Here is a 13,822-nt window from a genome sequence, read left to right on the forward strand (position 1 = left end):
AAAAAAAAAAAAAAGACAGATAAGATTTGTGAATAGCAGATAAGCATGTGACAAGAGGCACATGAAAAGATGCTCAATATCATTAGTCATTGGGAAAATGCAAATTAAAACCATAAATGCAAATTAAAACCAAATTACAACTACACATCTATGAGAACAGCTAAAATTCTGTATTTTAGGTTAGTGACTGACAACACCAAATGTTGCAAGGGTTTGAAGTAACTGGAAGCTTCATACCTTGTTGGCGGGGATGTAAAATGGTACACCTGCCTTGGGAAAATGTTTGTTTAGTTTCTTATAAAACTAAACATCGCTACCCTCTCTGAACCAGCATTTTATGCTTATGTATTCACCCAAGAGAAATTAAAATGTGTCCACAAAAATAATCTCAACAGTTCTATTCATAATGGCCAAAAACTGGAAAGAGCTCAAGTCTCCAACTGTAAGAAAATGAAGAGACTGGTGTATTTAGAAAGTGGAATATTATTCAACACAAAACAGGAATGTGCGGATACAGGAGCATAGATGAAACTCAAAAACACTGTGCTGACTTAAAGAACCCCTACACAAGAGGGTAAACTGCATGACTCCACCAAAATTAAGCTCCAGGACAAGTTAAAACCAAAAATCAGAACAACGATTTTGTTTCAGAGGGTATGGGGACAGGGATGCACTGGGAAGGGGCAACAGAATTTTCAGGATTGAGATAATGTTCTCTGCATTTTGATACAGAACATCTGGTTTGGGGTTACACAGGTGTATACATCTGCCAAAACTCATCAAATGGTACACTTAAGATTTGTACATTTCACTGTATGTAAATTTTTCCTAAGAACAAAAAGAACCATAAATGTTGAATTGTAGCTAATAATATACAAACTTAAGTGGGGTGAAGTGTATACTTCTCATTGTAATTTACTCTGAAATGCATTAAAAAAGCAAGGTGATGGAAGGATAGTGTAATGAATAGATGGAGATATGTGGTAAAGTATATATAGCAAAATGTTAATTGTAGAATCTAGGGTAAATGACTTCTCACTTATACAATTATTTAAAATTTTTCATAAAATGGTGAAAAAAACGAACAGCACTTATTTGCCAGTTACATCAAACCAGAGTTAATGTTCTTTCACCATAAAAAGTAACGATGATTTAATGTAAAATATACCAAAAAACCCAAGAGAAATGGCCAAGGCATGGACATTCACATATGCAGACATGCAGGGTAAACAAAAGATGCTCAATCTCATTTACCCAAGAATGCAAAGTAAAACATCAATGAGATAAGAGGGGACAACAATCATTTTAGTAACAATTTAAAAAACACCTACATGATACAATGTAAGGAAAGAGACTCAAATTCTCATAAGTGAATCATTTTGGAGGGTGCTTTTGCAACTTAAAAGTTAAATGCCTTTACCCCTTTCTCCACTTCTAGGAATTCATCTTCAGAACTGCCCCCCCCCCTGCCACCACACACACACACACAAGTGTACAAAGATAAATGTCATGGATGTGGACTTGAGCCTTGTTTCTAATAACAAAAGTCAAGTAAGCAACCTAAAGATCTGTATCAGTATCCAGTTTTTAGGTGAAAAAAGCAAGATGTGAGGGAGCGTGTCATGTGACTGCAGTAAGCAACACGCATTTCTCACAGATTTCAGACACGTGAAGAGTTTTTGATGCCTTTACTGCATGACTATGGCCCAGACCTCTGCCTTCCAGGGACCCAGCGCTGGGTTCCTGCTCAAGGCCTTTCCCTGGAGAAGGGGCTGTTTGATGTTCTGCTTTTTTTTTTTTTTTAAAACCATGCTGACCGCTTTGCTTGTTGTATGCCTGCCCCTCCCCTCGGAATGTTTAATCAAACATTTCATCTTTTCTGGTCATCTGATCATCTAGGTAGTTCTACTATAGCACCTGGATTCCTCCTCCTCCCACCAGCCTGACACCCCAAGTAATGAGCAGTATGTTAATATGTCAATGAATGGGGCTGTAAGAACAGGAGGCTGGCCTGCGAGTAGCTTGCCCCGACGGAGGGCTGAAGTGCGCCATGGCGCAGCCCTCACCCCATCACTTTGTGGCTGGTGTTAAAGGGCAGAAAGGCCTGGGGAAGGCATGCTCAAGCCTGTGTGCAACCAAGATCCCACTGCGCATCTTTTCAGCCAAACTCATCAAATTTGGTGGATCCCCAAAGCAGAGAGGCTCCCCTTGGACAGAACCCCCCATCTCACCTCACTGAAGCAGACTGCTCTTTCAGCTCCACCCTCCTCACCCCTCCAACCATAGTCGAGCACCTGAGCACTCCCTCCCCTGCACGGGCACATACCTGTTCAGCTCTTCTGCGGTCCATCCTCCGCCAGAGGCCACAACAGCTCCCAAAGTCAGGCAAGGACACTTGTCAAAGTATCCTCCCGCTGAGCTCCAAAGTCTCCTGGCAGCTACTGTGGTACCTGGGCTCACCTAGGGGACAGTATGTACAGGGCAATCCTGGCCTGTTTTCACCTTATGCACCCAGGTAAAGGCAGGTGCCTGCCCTCAGCACACACAGCTCGAGAGACAGGAGGCTCCGAGACACCACCATGACTTAGGGAGACTGCATCAGAAGCCCGGAGATACAGCCAGCCTGGGCTATCACCAGAGATCCTGCCGGTCCTCCCTGGTTCTCCTACTCAGCTAGGCCAAGGCTCAGTGTTTGAACAGATAAGGCGAGTTAGGCATTAATCAACTGCTCCACCGTCACATCGCCATACATACCCTGAACTTGAACCTGGCTTCTCACAGGGCACAGAGTCCAAGTAGAGCCTGGATGTTTAAAGCAAGCACACCTGTGTGAGCTACTTCTGTATTTACTTCCAAGCCTGCACACTCTCCTGAACCCACCCCCTCCCCCCCAACCAACCACCAGTGTCGGGGGGTGGGGGGTAGGGGGACCTTCCCTGCCTGCAGGGACAGGCCGAGGAAAACAGCTACCTCAGGAGGTTGCATGATTTTCTTCCCCAACATTCAAGGCAGAGGATGGTGGAAAGGGGAGCAGAACCACTGGAATGCCTGCCAATGTTCCCTGCCTTCTTGCAGGAAAACACTTTCAGGGCAAAATCCCCTTTTAAAGAAATGCTTTATTGCTGCAATTAGACACCCCATGTATAACCCCCTCCCGAGAATGATTCAAGTGGTAATACTGAGAAAGTGAACATACACAAAAGGATACAAAACCAGACATTTAGACAACCAGAAACTCTGCAAGTTAAGAAAATCTTCAAACGTGAAGTGCCTTTTAAAAACTACATCACACATGCCAGTGTAAATTTGGTTTTTATTAACAATCAGCTTTCTATAAACACTGCATCTAAATAGGTGAATAGCTGCACAACTTAAGTACGTCCAAAACAAAGATAAATGTTTTTATTTCCCTATGTTTCAGTCTTTCCTTGGGCTGGAGAGGGAAGCTGCATATTTCAAATCAGATTCAAAAGGGAAAGTACTCAAGAAGTGTCTCTGCATGAGGCCGAACACACAGCATCGAGGCCCTCGACCCCGTCATTCCCAGGCCACCTCCAGCGCTATAGTCCCCCCTCCCCCACCAGGCAGCAGACGTAGCCCCAGCTGTGCAGGCCCCACCTGCAGCCCCGGGACTGGCCCACTGCCTGCGGCCTGCGTCTGCAACCAGGTAGGGCATGCCAGCAAGGTTGAGAACTAGACCCAGGAGACTGAAAAGAGTGGAATGAGGCAGAAAAGGAGGACACAGTAGAGGCCCGGAGCACAGCTTGAGAGTTTCCAGGTTTCTTAAAATCAACTCAGGCACAAAAACCAAATTCCTGCTGGCAGCCAAAGTCAGAAGCGCTCGAGCCAAACGAACTTTTGAGGGAATAGAGGCCAAATCAGAGAAGGCTGGCTGGCAACACCCGAGGCCACTTCCCTCCCCACCTGGCCTGGTCCCCAAGTACCAACCCTCCAGGCCCTGAGACCCACCAGCTCATCCCACGTTTCTGGTTCAGCCAAGTGTTGTCCTCCACGAAAGCCACGTGCAGAATGAGGGGGAAACGGGAATAAATACCGCCCCCCCCAAAAAAAACTAGAAGGCAAGCTGCTATGGACTAAAGGAACCCCTGGCAGACCCACCGCCCCCACTAGATGACAGCACAGCACCACCTTTCCAGAGCTGCTGGCTTCCTGGGTCTGTCTCTGGGAGGTAGAGATTAGAGCCAGGACTAAGGATGGAGTCAGAGGTGCTCAACTAGAACCTATGAGAAAAGAGAAAGGCAAGAGGGCATCTGTGTGCCAACCCAGGAGAGGAAAGAAGGATGTGGGATGGACCGTCCCCAGGCAGAAGGCTTTTTTTTTAGGAGCTTGGTGGAGGTGATGAGATGGTGTTAGGCCTTCCTGAAAAGAAGGGAGGGTTTCACATGAGAGCAACACAGCAGTCATGGTTATAAAGGCACCTTTGCCACAGAGGGTGCCAGCCATGAGAGGTGGGCTGCCCAGAGGCCATCCCTACCTAAGCACGCTTTCCTCTCTGCAGAAGTCTTAGTGACTTTCAAGTTCAGCATAAGGGGTTCCATCGGGGAGAGGGGAAGGAATCCCACTTAAAAATCGATCCCAGTCTTCACGTGACTACTCATCTGCTGTAAGAGGGCAAGGCCAAGGGGCCTTGCCTGGGCAGCTCTAAGGGACACAGGCAGGGCTGGCCCAGGACTTGGCTCCCCTGAGTAGATAGCGTGTAGCTGCCTGGCGTCCGCAGGCTGAGAAGGAGTGTGGGTAATTGCACTTTGGGGCACAGTGAACACAGGCACGGACTGGATGCGGCCTGGGAGACGGAGAGAGAGAGCAGGCTGACCTATTTTCAGGGGCTGGCCATGGCTGGACGGTGCCTGCCGAGCCAGAGGAAGGCCACGGTGGGGTGGGGCAGCTCCTCAGACCAGAGTCCGTGATGCTGACGAATCAGACACCGCATGCGAAGGGACAGCAGGGCAAAGTCTGCTACCACGCACCCTGCCCCAGAGCTCAGACACGCTTCAGCCTCCTCCTGGCTTTCCAAACAAACCAGAGCACTTCTACTCTGAAAGGCAAAGGGATCGTCTTGTGTTTGCTTCATCCTCTTAACAAGACAGGCAAGGCACCTAAGGCTCAGGGGACTGAGGGCAGGACCCCCGGGCATCCTTCCCCTTAGAAGAGGCTCTACAGATGCAGTGTCACCTGGAGAGTAAGTACCTGGACACATGCCTGTGATACTGCGGACCCTCCCGGCCTATTTTCCTGGAGTTAACTCCTATTTACCTGGCGAAACGAAACTCATTTTTAAAAACAGAATTTTAAGCAGACTTTAAAGGGACAAAGGCCATTTGATGGTAGTGATTTTGGTTTTGTCTTATGAAAATGGTACAGGAGATAATCCCTGATGATAGAATGAACTGATCACAAGGATCCTCTCTGTCCAGTCCAGTTAAGGCTATACACGGGTAGAGGCAGGGCTGGGGGCAGTGACCGTGGGCCCCGGCAGTTTGCTGCTCACTCTTGGCCTTTGTCCCAGAGCCAGCCCGTCTGTCTCTCTGCCCAGGCCAGTGACCCACAGGACCTCCCCAGGACCAGAGGCCATCCAAGGCGGCAGGCACCCAGGAGCACCCCTGGTATCCGAGCCCCAGACCAGGGCAGCGCACGCTTACGCTTTTGGTGAAGCCAGCACAAACTGGAGAGCTTTGTCCGGAGAGGAGTCATTTTAAATACTCATTTTTGTTCTAATTACTCACTTCCTTTCATTTAGATCTCACATAACCTTCTTTTTCAGTGTTGTCCAAAAAGAAATGTTTGGGGCAGTCTTTAGACTTATAAAATAGGCTTGAAACCACAGGAATTGGGCTCAAATTGCCATCTGGCATCCATTAATTTCCATGAAATGTTAGGAAAAAGCCTCAGATCTGTTTGTCCTGCTTTAGAGCCATAAGTCCCTTTGATGCACACAGAGCAGATGTCAGGTTTTTTAGAATATATAAGGCAAAAAGGGTTTTAGATCTATTATAACGTAAAAGAGATCATGAAAGGAAGGCTTCTAAATGAGACGTTCTTTTAAATGTCCATCCCACTGGACACACATATTACAAAATAAAGATTCTCTCTTTGTAAAGTGCTGTTTGCTTAGTGAATCCCTCGCCACCACGCACAGAGCACCACAGCCCCGTCTGCTCCGGAAAACGGCCAGCAGCAGCGTCAACAGACGGGCTCAGCTCCTGGGCTCTTCTTGGTGAGGAGGGAAATCCTCTCATCACGGCTGCTAGACAGTCCCAAACACTCCGCGCCAGGGTGGGGGCTGCTGCCAACCGGGAGAGGCCGGGGTGCCACCCTGCTCCTGCTCTTCCCTCGGGTTGGGCATTTTATTCTCTCATTCTGCTCAAGGTCTCATGGGCCACAGCCCAGCCAGCTCCCCATCACATGGCATCACAGGGACCTCCCTTCCCGTGGAAATGCTGGCAGAAGTGGAACCCGGCCGTGCACAGCCAATGTGAGGGCTTTCCAGAAGATTCACTAAGGAGGGGTTAGAAAAAGAGAAGCCATTAAAACAGTCACCTGCCTGGTCTATGCTATTAAAGGACGTAAGAAAAGGTACACAATTGGCAGTAAACAATTTCCTTCAGCTGTTCTTCGATGTCCAGGAAAACTAACCCCTGCACAAAATCAGACATGAACGATTTCTGTTCCAGTGTCTTCAGGTTCTGTCCAACAAGAAGAGTTTGTGTCAGAATGACAGATTCCATGTCCATCTTTATTTTCAAAGTTCGGTTCTGTTAGTGCAGATTTTTCGAAAATATTCTTTTTGCTTGTTTCTGGACAGTTTTGAACATAGATTACTCTGTTATAAGCCTTGAGTCTCTTCCATAATTGTACATACACTTTGCACTGAACATACATAAAAAGAAGTCCGCCGGTAAAGCCGATGGCCACAACCACCAGTTTAGTCCAAAAAGGCCACTCTAGGATTCCTGGAAGGGGAAAAACCCGGTTAGCCTATCAGCAGACCTAATTTAAGATCTAAAGTAAACAAAACACAACTTCTGACCTTCCCACCCATGACCAATGGATTCTTCACTCATCAAATCTTGCTTCATCAAAGGTGGTATGGCAGAGGGTATCCACTCTCTTATCTTGCTGCTCTTCCAGGAGACAGTGTGTGGAGATTCTCCCTGATCTGACCTCTTCTAACTGGGTTTTTTAAAAAGTACTCACCACAGCAAGAGAAACATCCAAAAATGATGCTTGGTTCTTCATAATTGATGCCCCTGCTCCAGAAACCCAGACATTTGAAGTCTGACTTAAAAACCAATCTGGAATGACCCCCATGTGTTATCCAGGATCTCTATGCTGAGCTCATCTTTCACTCTGAGCACATACCTGTTGCCTGTCCGTGTTTGATCTCCTCGGTGGTACGGTCGATGAGCACATACAAGGACCAGACCACACAGGTGATGGCGATGACATGGAATGTCACTGAGCACATGATCTTCCTGCGCTCACTGGCCGTCATCTGCAACTTCTCCCACTGGAAAGACAACACACAGAGCATGAGGTGCAGGACCCCAGACATAAAGGGCTACAATGGGGGTGAGAGCACTGTAGATGGGTAAGACTGGCTTTCTCTCCCCTCCCCTTTTCCCAGACTTCATGAATTTTCCCAAATACCAAAAGTCATTTGCCTTAAACCACTTGGCTTCAACCAGGTACCAGGCACTGGTATTCTGTCAACAGCCAACTTTTTATGCAATGAAAAGAAGCTGGGATCAAGATGAGCTATGGACCACAACCAGAAATCAATCCTCTTGTCTGCTTATTCTTGCAGGCAGACAGCCAATGGCTAGCTGAAGGACTCTATGGTTCCAGTCCTGATGAAACCAGCATGTTGGCCCCCGACCCAGGTGGCACACAGGAGATCTCCCTGCCTTGCTGACTGGCGTGGGCAAGGGGAAGAGGGTTGATGATGCCACAACACACTAGCAGATGGGTCACACTACATCATGAAGGTGATGGCAGAAGGCGCTCACTCTTTGGTCCTTTGCTGCTTTGGCAGCAACAGCTTGAAATCGATGCTAAGAGTTCCTGGTACAAGCAGGCTCTGCCAGTCCCATCTCCTCTAGGAGCTCATTAATTGACTCCAAAGAGCCAGATTTTCTCTTTCATTTACTGCTTTCCGAATCAGAAGAAAACATAAAGATAGAGAAAAAGAACAAAGTGTAAACACTCTGCATATCCTTGGCCAGCCCTAGTCACAGCCTCTCTCCAGATGGTTCTATGTAGGACAAGCTGAAAGTAGAGCCTCGTGGATTATCTACATTGGTCGAATTGCTACAAGTCTCATTTGAGGGACCAGCAGAGAGTAGGTATCCAATAAATTATACGGTCTTTATGGGGCAAAACATTTTTTAAGTAGTTTGCATCTGCCTCTCCAACACCCCGAGTGCTTTTTGCTATGGTTTTATATAGTATCTTCTTTTGGCTTTCCTCCTAAAATGCCCCCCTGCTCCCTGATTTCCTGCTATTTCTTTACATACACTCAGCCCAAGCCTTTCACACTGACCTGAAACGCTCACCCTCACCTTTTGGTGTATGCTTTTTTACACAGTCTGACCTCTCTAAACTCCTTTCACTTTACTCCAAATCCTACTGACCCTTCAAGAACGGCTTGAACACCCAAACATTCTGTGATGCTACCACCACTCCACCTCCCCAAGGCTCCAGCCCCCAGCCAACGCTCCTAAATGTCTGACGTGCTCTGCCACCATTTAATTGAACATTCGTGTGTTGTGATGTGATTGTGTGATCCCCCTTGAATATACATATCAAAAGTCTGAGATATGAACAAGTCTTATTCTACCAAACAAAACCTTATGTGCTGGGCATATAGAGAAACACATTAAACCACTTACACAGGAGGTGCCTACCAGACGAGGCTCCACTCAGAGGGAGCCGTGACGTGGGGCCTGAAGAGAGGTGCGTTTCCCATAGGGCCTGCAGTTCCTCTCTTTTCCCACCCACCCTGTGATGTTTGTTGTTGAAAGTTTTCACTGGGGGGATTGACCCTCCCTTGAAGCGTCCTCTTCGCTGGTATGTGGCCCTCCTGGTAATGACTGGCTTTGCTCTCCCCGCAGGATCTGCCACTGTGAAGGGGATGATGAGAGCCCTCTGATCACCCCCTGCCGCTGCAAGGGGGGGGGGCCTGCACTTCGTGCACCAGACCTGCCTGCATCCCCCTACCAACTAGCAAATACTTATCACAGGTATCTAACAACTAAATGTACTATGTGCTTTGTGCAAGGGTAACAATATACAGTCCTAATCAGAGGCAAGACATGAACGGTTAATACATACAAAATTAAATGCTAAGATGTCACAAAACAGTCTGTGGTCCCAACATGGGGCCAAACGACTGACACAGACAAGCAAGCAGTCTTAGTCTGACTGAAAAACACGTTAGGACCGAAGGGTCAGAAAGAGCTTCCTCCTGAGAGGAGGGAGCAGGAAAGAAGACCCGGAAATGACGACGCCTACAGCGTGAACACCTGCGCCGGCACCCACTTCTGACAGACAGGAGCGTAAGCGAGCTACGGCTTCGTCCCGGCCAAGGGGCTACTCTGCCAGGGGCCCCTCATTTCCAAGAGGTGAGAGCACTTCCGAAGGTGTCCTTCCACGTACTTTTCGCAAAGGCTTCAGCTTGACCTCCATGATGAACTCGTACTTGCAGAGCTCACAGCAGCGCGTGTCGGAGCTCTTGATCCACTGCTGCAGGCAGGTCTGGTGCACGAAGTGCAGGCTCCCCGTGCAGTGGCAGGGGGTGATCAGAGGGCTCTCGTCATCCCCTTCACAGTGGCAGATCCTGCGGGGAGAGCAAAGCCAGTCATTACCAGCAGGGCCACATACCAGCGAAGAGGACGCTTCAAGGGAGGGTCAATCCCCCCAGTGAAAACTTTCAACAACAAACATCACAGAAAGGACCACAAGCACAAAAACACACAAACAAGGACGTGAACAATGACTACAAACTAAAAACTTCTAGCTTACCGCACCAACATGGAAAGTCTGGATGGCATTTTGCATCAGAGAGGAAAAAATGATATAAGAAATGACAAAGCAGTCATTTTTGGGAAGATTTAAGAACTTCACTGAAAGCCAAATTTAAGGCAACATGGAAGCCTCTTTCACAACATGTTAAAATAATTAGAGGAAACATTTCTGTGTAAAACAAAACTAGCACTCTACTTTCCAAAAATACCAGTGACTTGAAAAGATGATGAACTTGCTTTTTAGTCATAATCACTGACTTCACCTTCACACACCATACTACACATCTCCGTCCTCCCTCAGACAGTACACAGAGAAAACACAGGACCTCTCCTGGACCTAAAAACCCCATGAGAAGGTGCCGCCATTTGTTTCTTTTTTGAGGAAGTGATAATTTTAAATCATTCATGATTTCTAAGGGTGCATGCAAGAGGATGTAGCTACTGACCTCAAGGAATTTAGCAGACTTTTGAGAAAAGGAAGGGTCTGATCCAGCAGCTGGAGAACAGGTAGGGACACCTGGCCTGACAGGAGCTGGGCCCTGGCCAGGCTCACAGCTCTTTGTTTCTGTGAGCGGGGTTTCTGATCCAACTGTTAGAAATGGTAACAGCTGGCCCGGAAGGGGCACCCAGGGAAAGACTGGAATAGGGAAAGCTTGAGCATGGTGACAAAAAGCGGATTCTGAAAGATTCTGGAAGCCAGACAAGGATGCTGCACATGGGAAGACAAAGGTGGGAAGTGGAGTCAGAACCTGGGCAGAGGTGACCACATCCGAGTTAAAAAGGAAGGAAGGAAGGTGCTGCGGGAGGCCGGCCTCTTCCCATGTACACTGTGTTGCAACTGGAACAAAGGGTAAAAATGAAGCTGGAAGGGGCAGCCAATGCTTAACATCTAGATCCTCAAGCTGGAAAACGAGATACTATTTTCTTTCTTCCAATTTCCTTAAGCAAACTCTACTTATTTTTGGTTGAGAAGAGTCAGCTTGGCCTTTAATATGTGTAGCTTCTTCCCCTTTAATCATCTGTGAAACTATGTGGGACCCGTCTCATAAAAACTGGTTTGTCAAATGATATCAATACTCCATTGTTCTGGAGAAAACCATTAACCCACAATTGTCTACCAACGCCCCCCCCCCCCCGATTACTTCATTTTCCTGAAACTTCACATATTAAAAGCAAGATGAGGCCACCGAGGTCTGGGGAGCAGAGCTGGTCAGAATGGTGGTTCTTGGCAAACCAACCTGCAGGCATCCCCTGACGTGGACACAGGAGAGATCGGGGGGCATTTTTCAGAGGGGGGAGAAGGACAATCCAGGTCACTGTCCTTCTCCACTGAGCAAAGGGGCGCCCGCAGGACCTTGCTTTTCCACTTTGCAGATGTGCTGTCCTCAAAGACATCGTCGTCTCCCATCTCATCCGAGCAGAAGCCCGCGCTCCCTGCCAGCCCGCTGGAGGACTTGGCGGTGTGCAGACGGGTGGCACAGTTCTCCAGCTCATGGAACCTGTGCGGGCTGCGGGCGCTCGAGCCATGTGAGAGCGAGAACAGGTACCGGAGCAGCCGCCGGCTCCGGGACACGGCTTCGCCATCTGCTTTCTCCTCCAAAAGAGGGACGTGCATGCCCCCCTTGCCGGCTTCCACCTCTGAGGCAGTTGATCGATTGGCAGAAAGGGAGGAAACACAAGAATGTTTGGAATTGCCAAGAGGTTTGCAATGCAGTGCTCTTTTTTCCTTCTGGTGGAACCTGTTAATTCTCAGACCCGGATCTGGAGGGAGTATCAGTTTCCCTTCGGAGCAAGTTCTTTCCACATAGTCAAAACTTTCCACAGTATCCTGGGCCTTCTCGCCCACATCGTTTAAGGATTTTGAGAACTTTAGTGTTCTTCTGGCTTTGGTATTGTCAACAGGCTTCAAGGCCTGGGCCCGTTCTGAACCACAGGAATTTCTCTTGGACAATGTGTCTTTACAGATAACTGTCACAGTGAGCCCTTGTGTCAGAGAACTCTGGCAGGGAGGAGCTTTCAAGACAACAGCAGACTGCACGGGACTTTGGTGACAACACTCAGAACACACTGCACTGGAACTGCATGCAGAGAACAGTGGAATAAAAGCACAGGAAGTAAAAACAATCTTAAAAGAGAATAGACATCCAAGTGAGGAAATGAGACTCGTGTGGTAACTTGGTGAGCAAACAGTACATAAACCTGAGCCAGCTGTTTACAGCAAAGGCATACTAACCGAGCAAATGGAAAATCGAGAACCTGCAGACACTAATGCTTATTTCCGGGATGTCACGTGAACCCCTACAGCATCTGAAGCAGAGCGTTACCTGCAGATGTCCTGATTGGACGGTGTGACAGAAGAGCGAGGGAAGGCGGACACCGGAGCCGACGCCAACGAAGAACCCCCAGCCTGCAATGACACACCTCCAGTCAGTTACAGAGGAAAGAGCAAAGGAGACAGTGACACCATCTCCTTCTGAATGGCAATGGACAGAGAATCTAAGAACACCTGCTATTTCCTACTGCTCTCTGAGTAATACATATTTAAGGTCCTGATGAGCTGAGGCAAAACAAATCAAACAGCACTCTTTTCTTCTATGGGTGTAAAAGTGTAGCCAAGAACTATTTGAGACTCTACAGCAGCAATACCAATCTCCCGCAGATTCAGTGATCCTTTATTTCCTGAGCATCTAAATTTATTTAGTTCAGGGGCACGTGGGTGGCTCAGTCGGTTAAGCGGCTGCCTTCGGCTCGGGTCATGATCCCAGGCTCCTGGGATCGAGCCCCGCGTCGGGCTCCCTGCTCAGCAGAGAGCCTGCTTCTCCCTTTCCCTCTGCCTGCCGCTCTGCCTACTTGTGCTATCTCTCTGTCAAATAAATAAATTAAAAAAAAATCTTTAAATTGAATTAGTTCATACATAGTCAAGAAATCAAGTACTAGACGGGGGGGAGCGGGCGGGGGGAGCTGGCTGGCTCAGTCGGTACAGCATGCAATTCTTGATCTCAGGGTCATAAGTTCAAGCCCCACATTGGGAGCCTACAGAAGGGGAGGGGAGGGGAGGGGAAAAGAGAGAAGAGAGGAGAAAAGAACCAGATGGAATCTGCAAATGCAAAAGAGATGTGAGGGGCCTTCCCTGCCAGTGCTTACCTTCCCCACCTGGCACTCTTTAACCTGGTTCCAGGGATAATCCTCATCAGGATGGCTGGATGTGAGTGCTCTCTCCTACTCACCCTACACTGGGTCCAGGACACCTTGCTACCCCGCCGCCAGAACTCCTTACACAAAAGGGAGACTAGGTGACCACAGGGCCGCCAATCCATAGCTCGACCTGGGGCCCTGGAGGGGGCTGAGCACAGAAGGTTCCCAAGAGTTCTAATCGTGGGATTGTGATTTAAGAAAAAGAATCAAGATGTAGTGAAAAGAAGGGCCATATGCACCCCAATGTTCATAGCAGCAATGTCCGCAACAGCCAAACTGTGGAAAGAGCTGAGATGCCCTTCAACAGATGAATGGATAAAGAAGATGTGGTCCATATATACAATGGAATATTACTCAGCCATCAGAAAGGACAAATACCCAACTTTTACATCAACATGGATGGGACTGCAGGAGATTATGCTAAGTGAAGTAAGTCAAGCAGAGAAAGTCAATTATCATGATTTCACTTATTTGTGGAACATAAGGAATAGCATGGAGGACATTAGGAGAAGGAAGGGAAAAATGAAGGGGGGTGGAAATCGGAGGGAGAGATGAACCATGAGAGACTATGGACTCTGAGAAAC

The 13,822-nt window shown here is 48.0% G+C and overlaps 1 protein-coding gene across 10 annotated transcripts in view; it reads right to left on the bottom strand.

The window, feature by feature from the left end:
- Positions 1-3,293: 3,293 nt before the first annotated feature.
- The window catches only part of MARCHF8 (membrane associated ring-CH-type finger 8), a 159,382-nt gene continuing 148,853 nt past the window's right edge, over positions 3,294-13,822 (bottom strand). For 9 of the 10 annotated variants that reach the window (XM_081823915.1, XM_081823917.1, XM_006728192.3 and 6 more), the window contains 5 exons: positions 12,368-12,450; positions 11,282-12,121; positions 9,676-9,856; positions 7,381-7,528; positions 3,294-6,971 (listed from right to left, as the gene is read on the bottom strand). In XM_081823915.1, coding sequence (XP_081680041.1) covers positions 6,667-6,971; positions 7,381-7,528; positions 9,676-9,856; positions 11,282-12,121; positions 12,368-12,450 — 1,557 coding nt within the window. In that variant the 3' untranslated portion in view covers positions 3,294-6,666. The remainder of the gene's footprint in view (positions 6,972-7,380; positions 7,529-9,675; positions 9,857-11,281; positions 12,122-12,367; positions 12,451-13,822) is intronic. The other variant, XM_031038907.2, reaches the window with a different exon arrangement.

This window comes from Leptonychotes weddellii, chromosome 6 (assembly GCF_054177405.1).
Source record: "Leptonychotes weddellii isolate Sample4059 chromosome 6, ASM5417740v2, whole genome shotgun sequence".
NCBI lineage: Eukaryota > Metazoa > Chordata > Mammalia > Carnivora > Phocidae > Leptonychotes > Leptonychotes weddellii.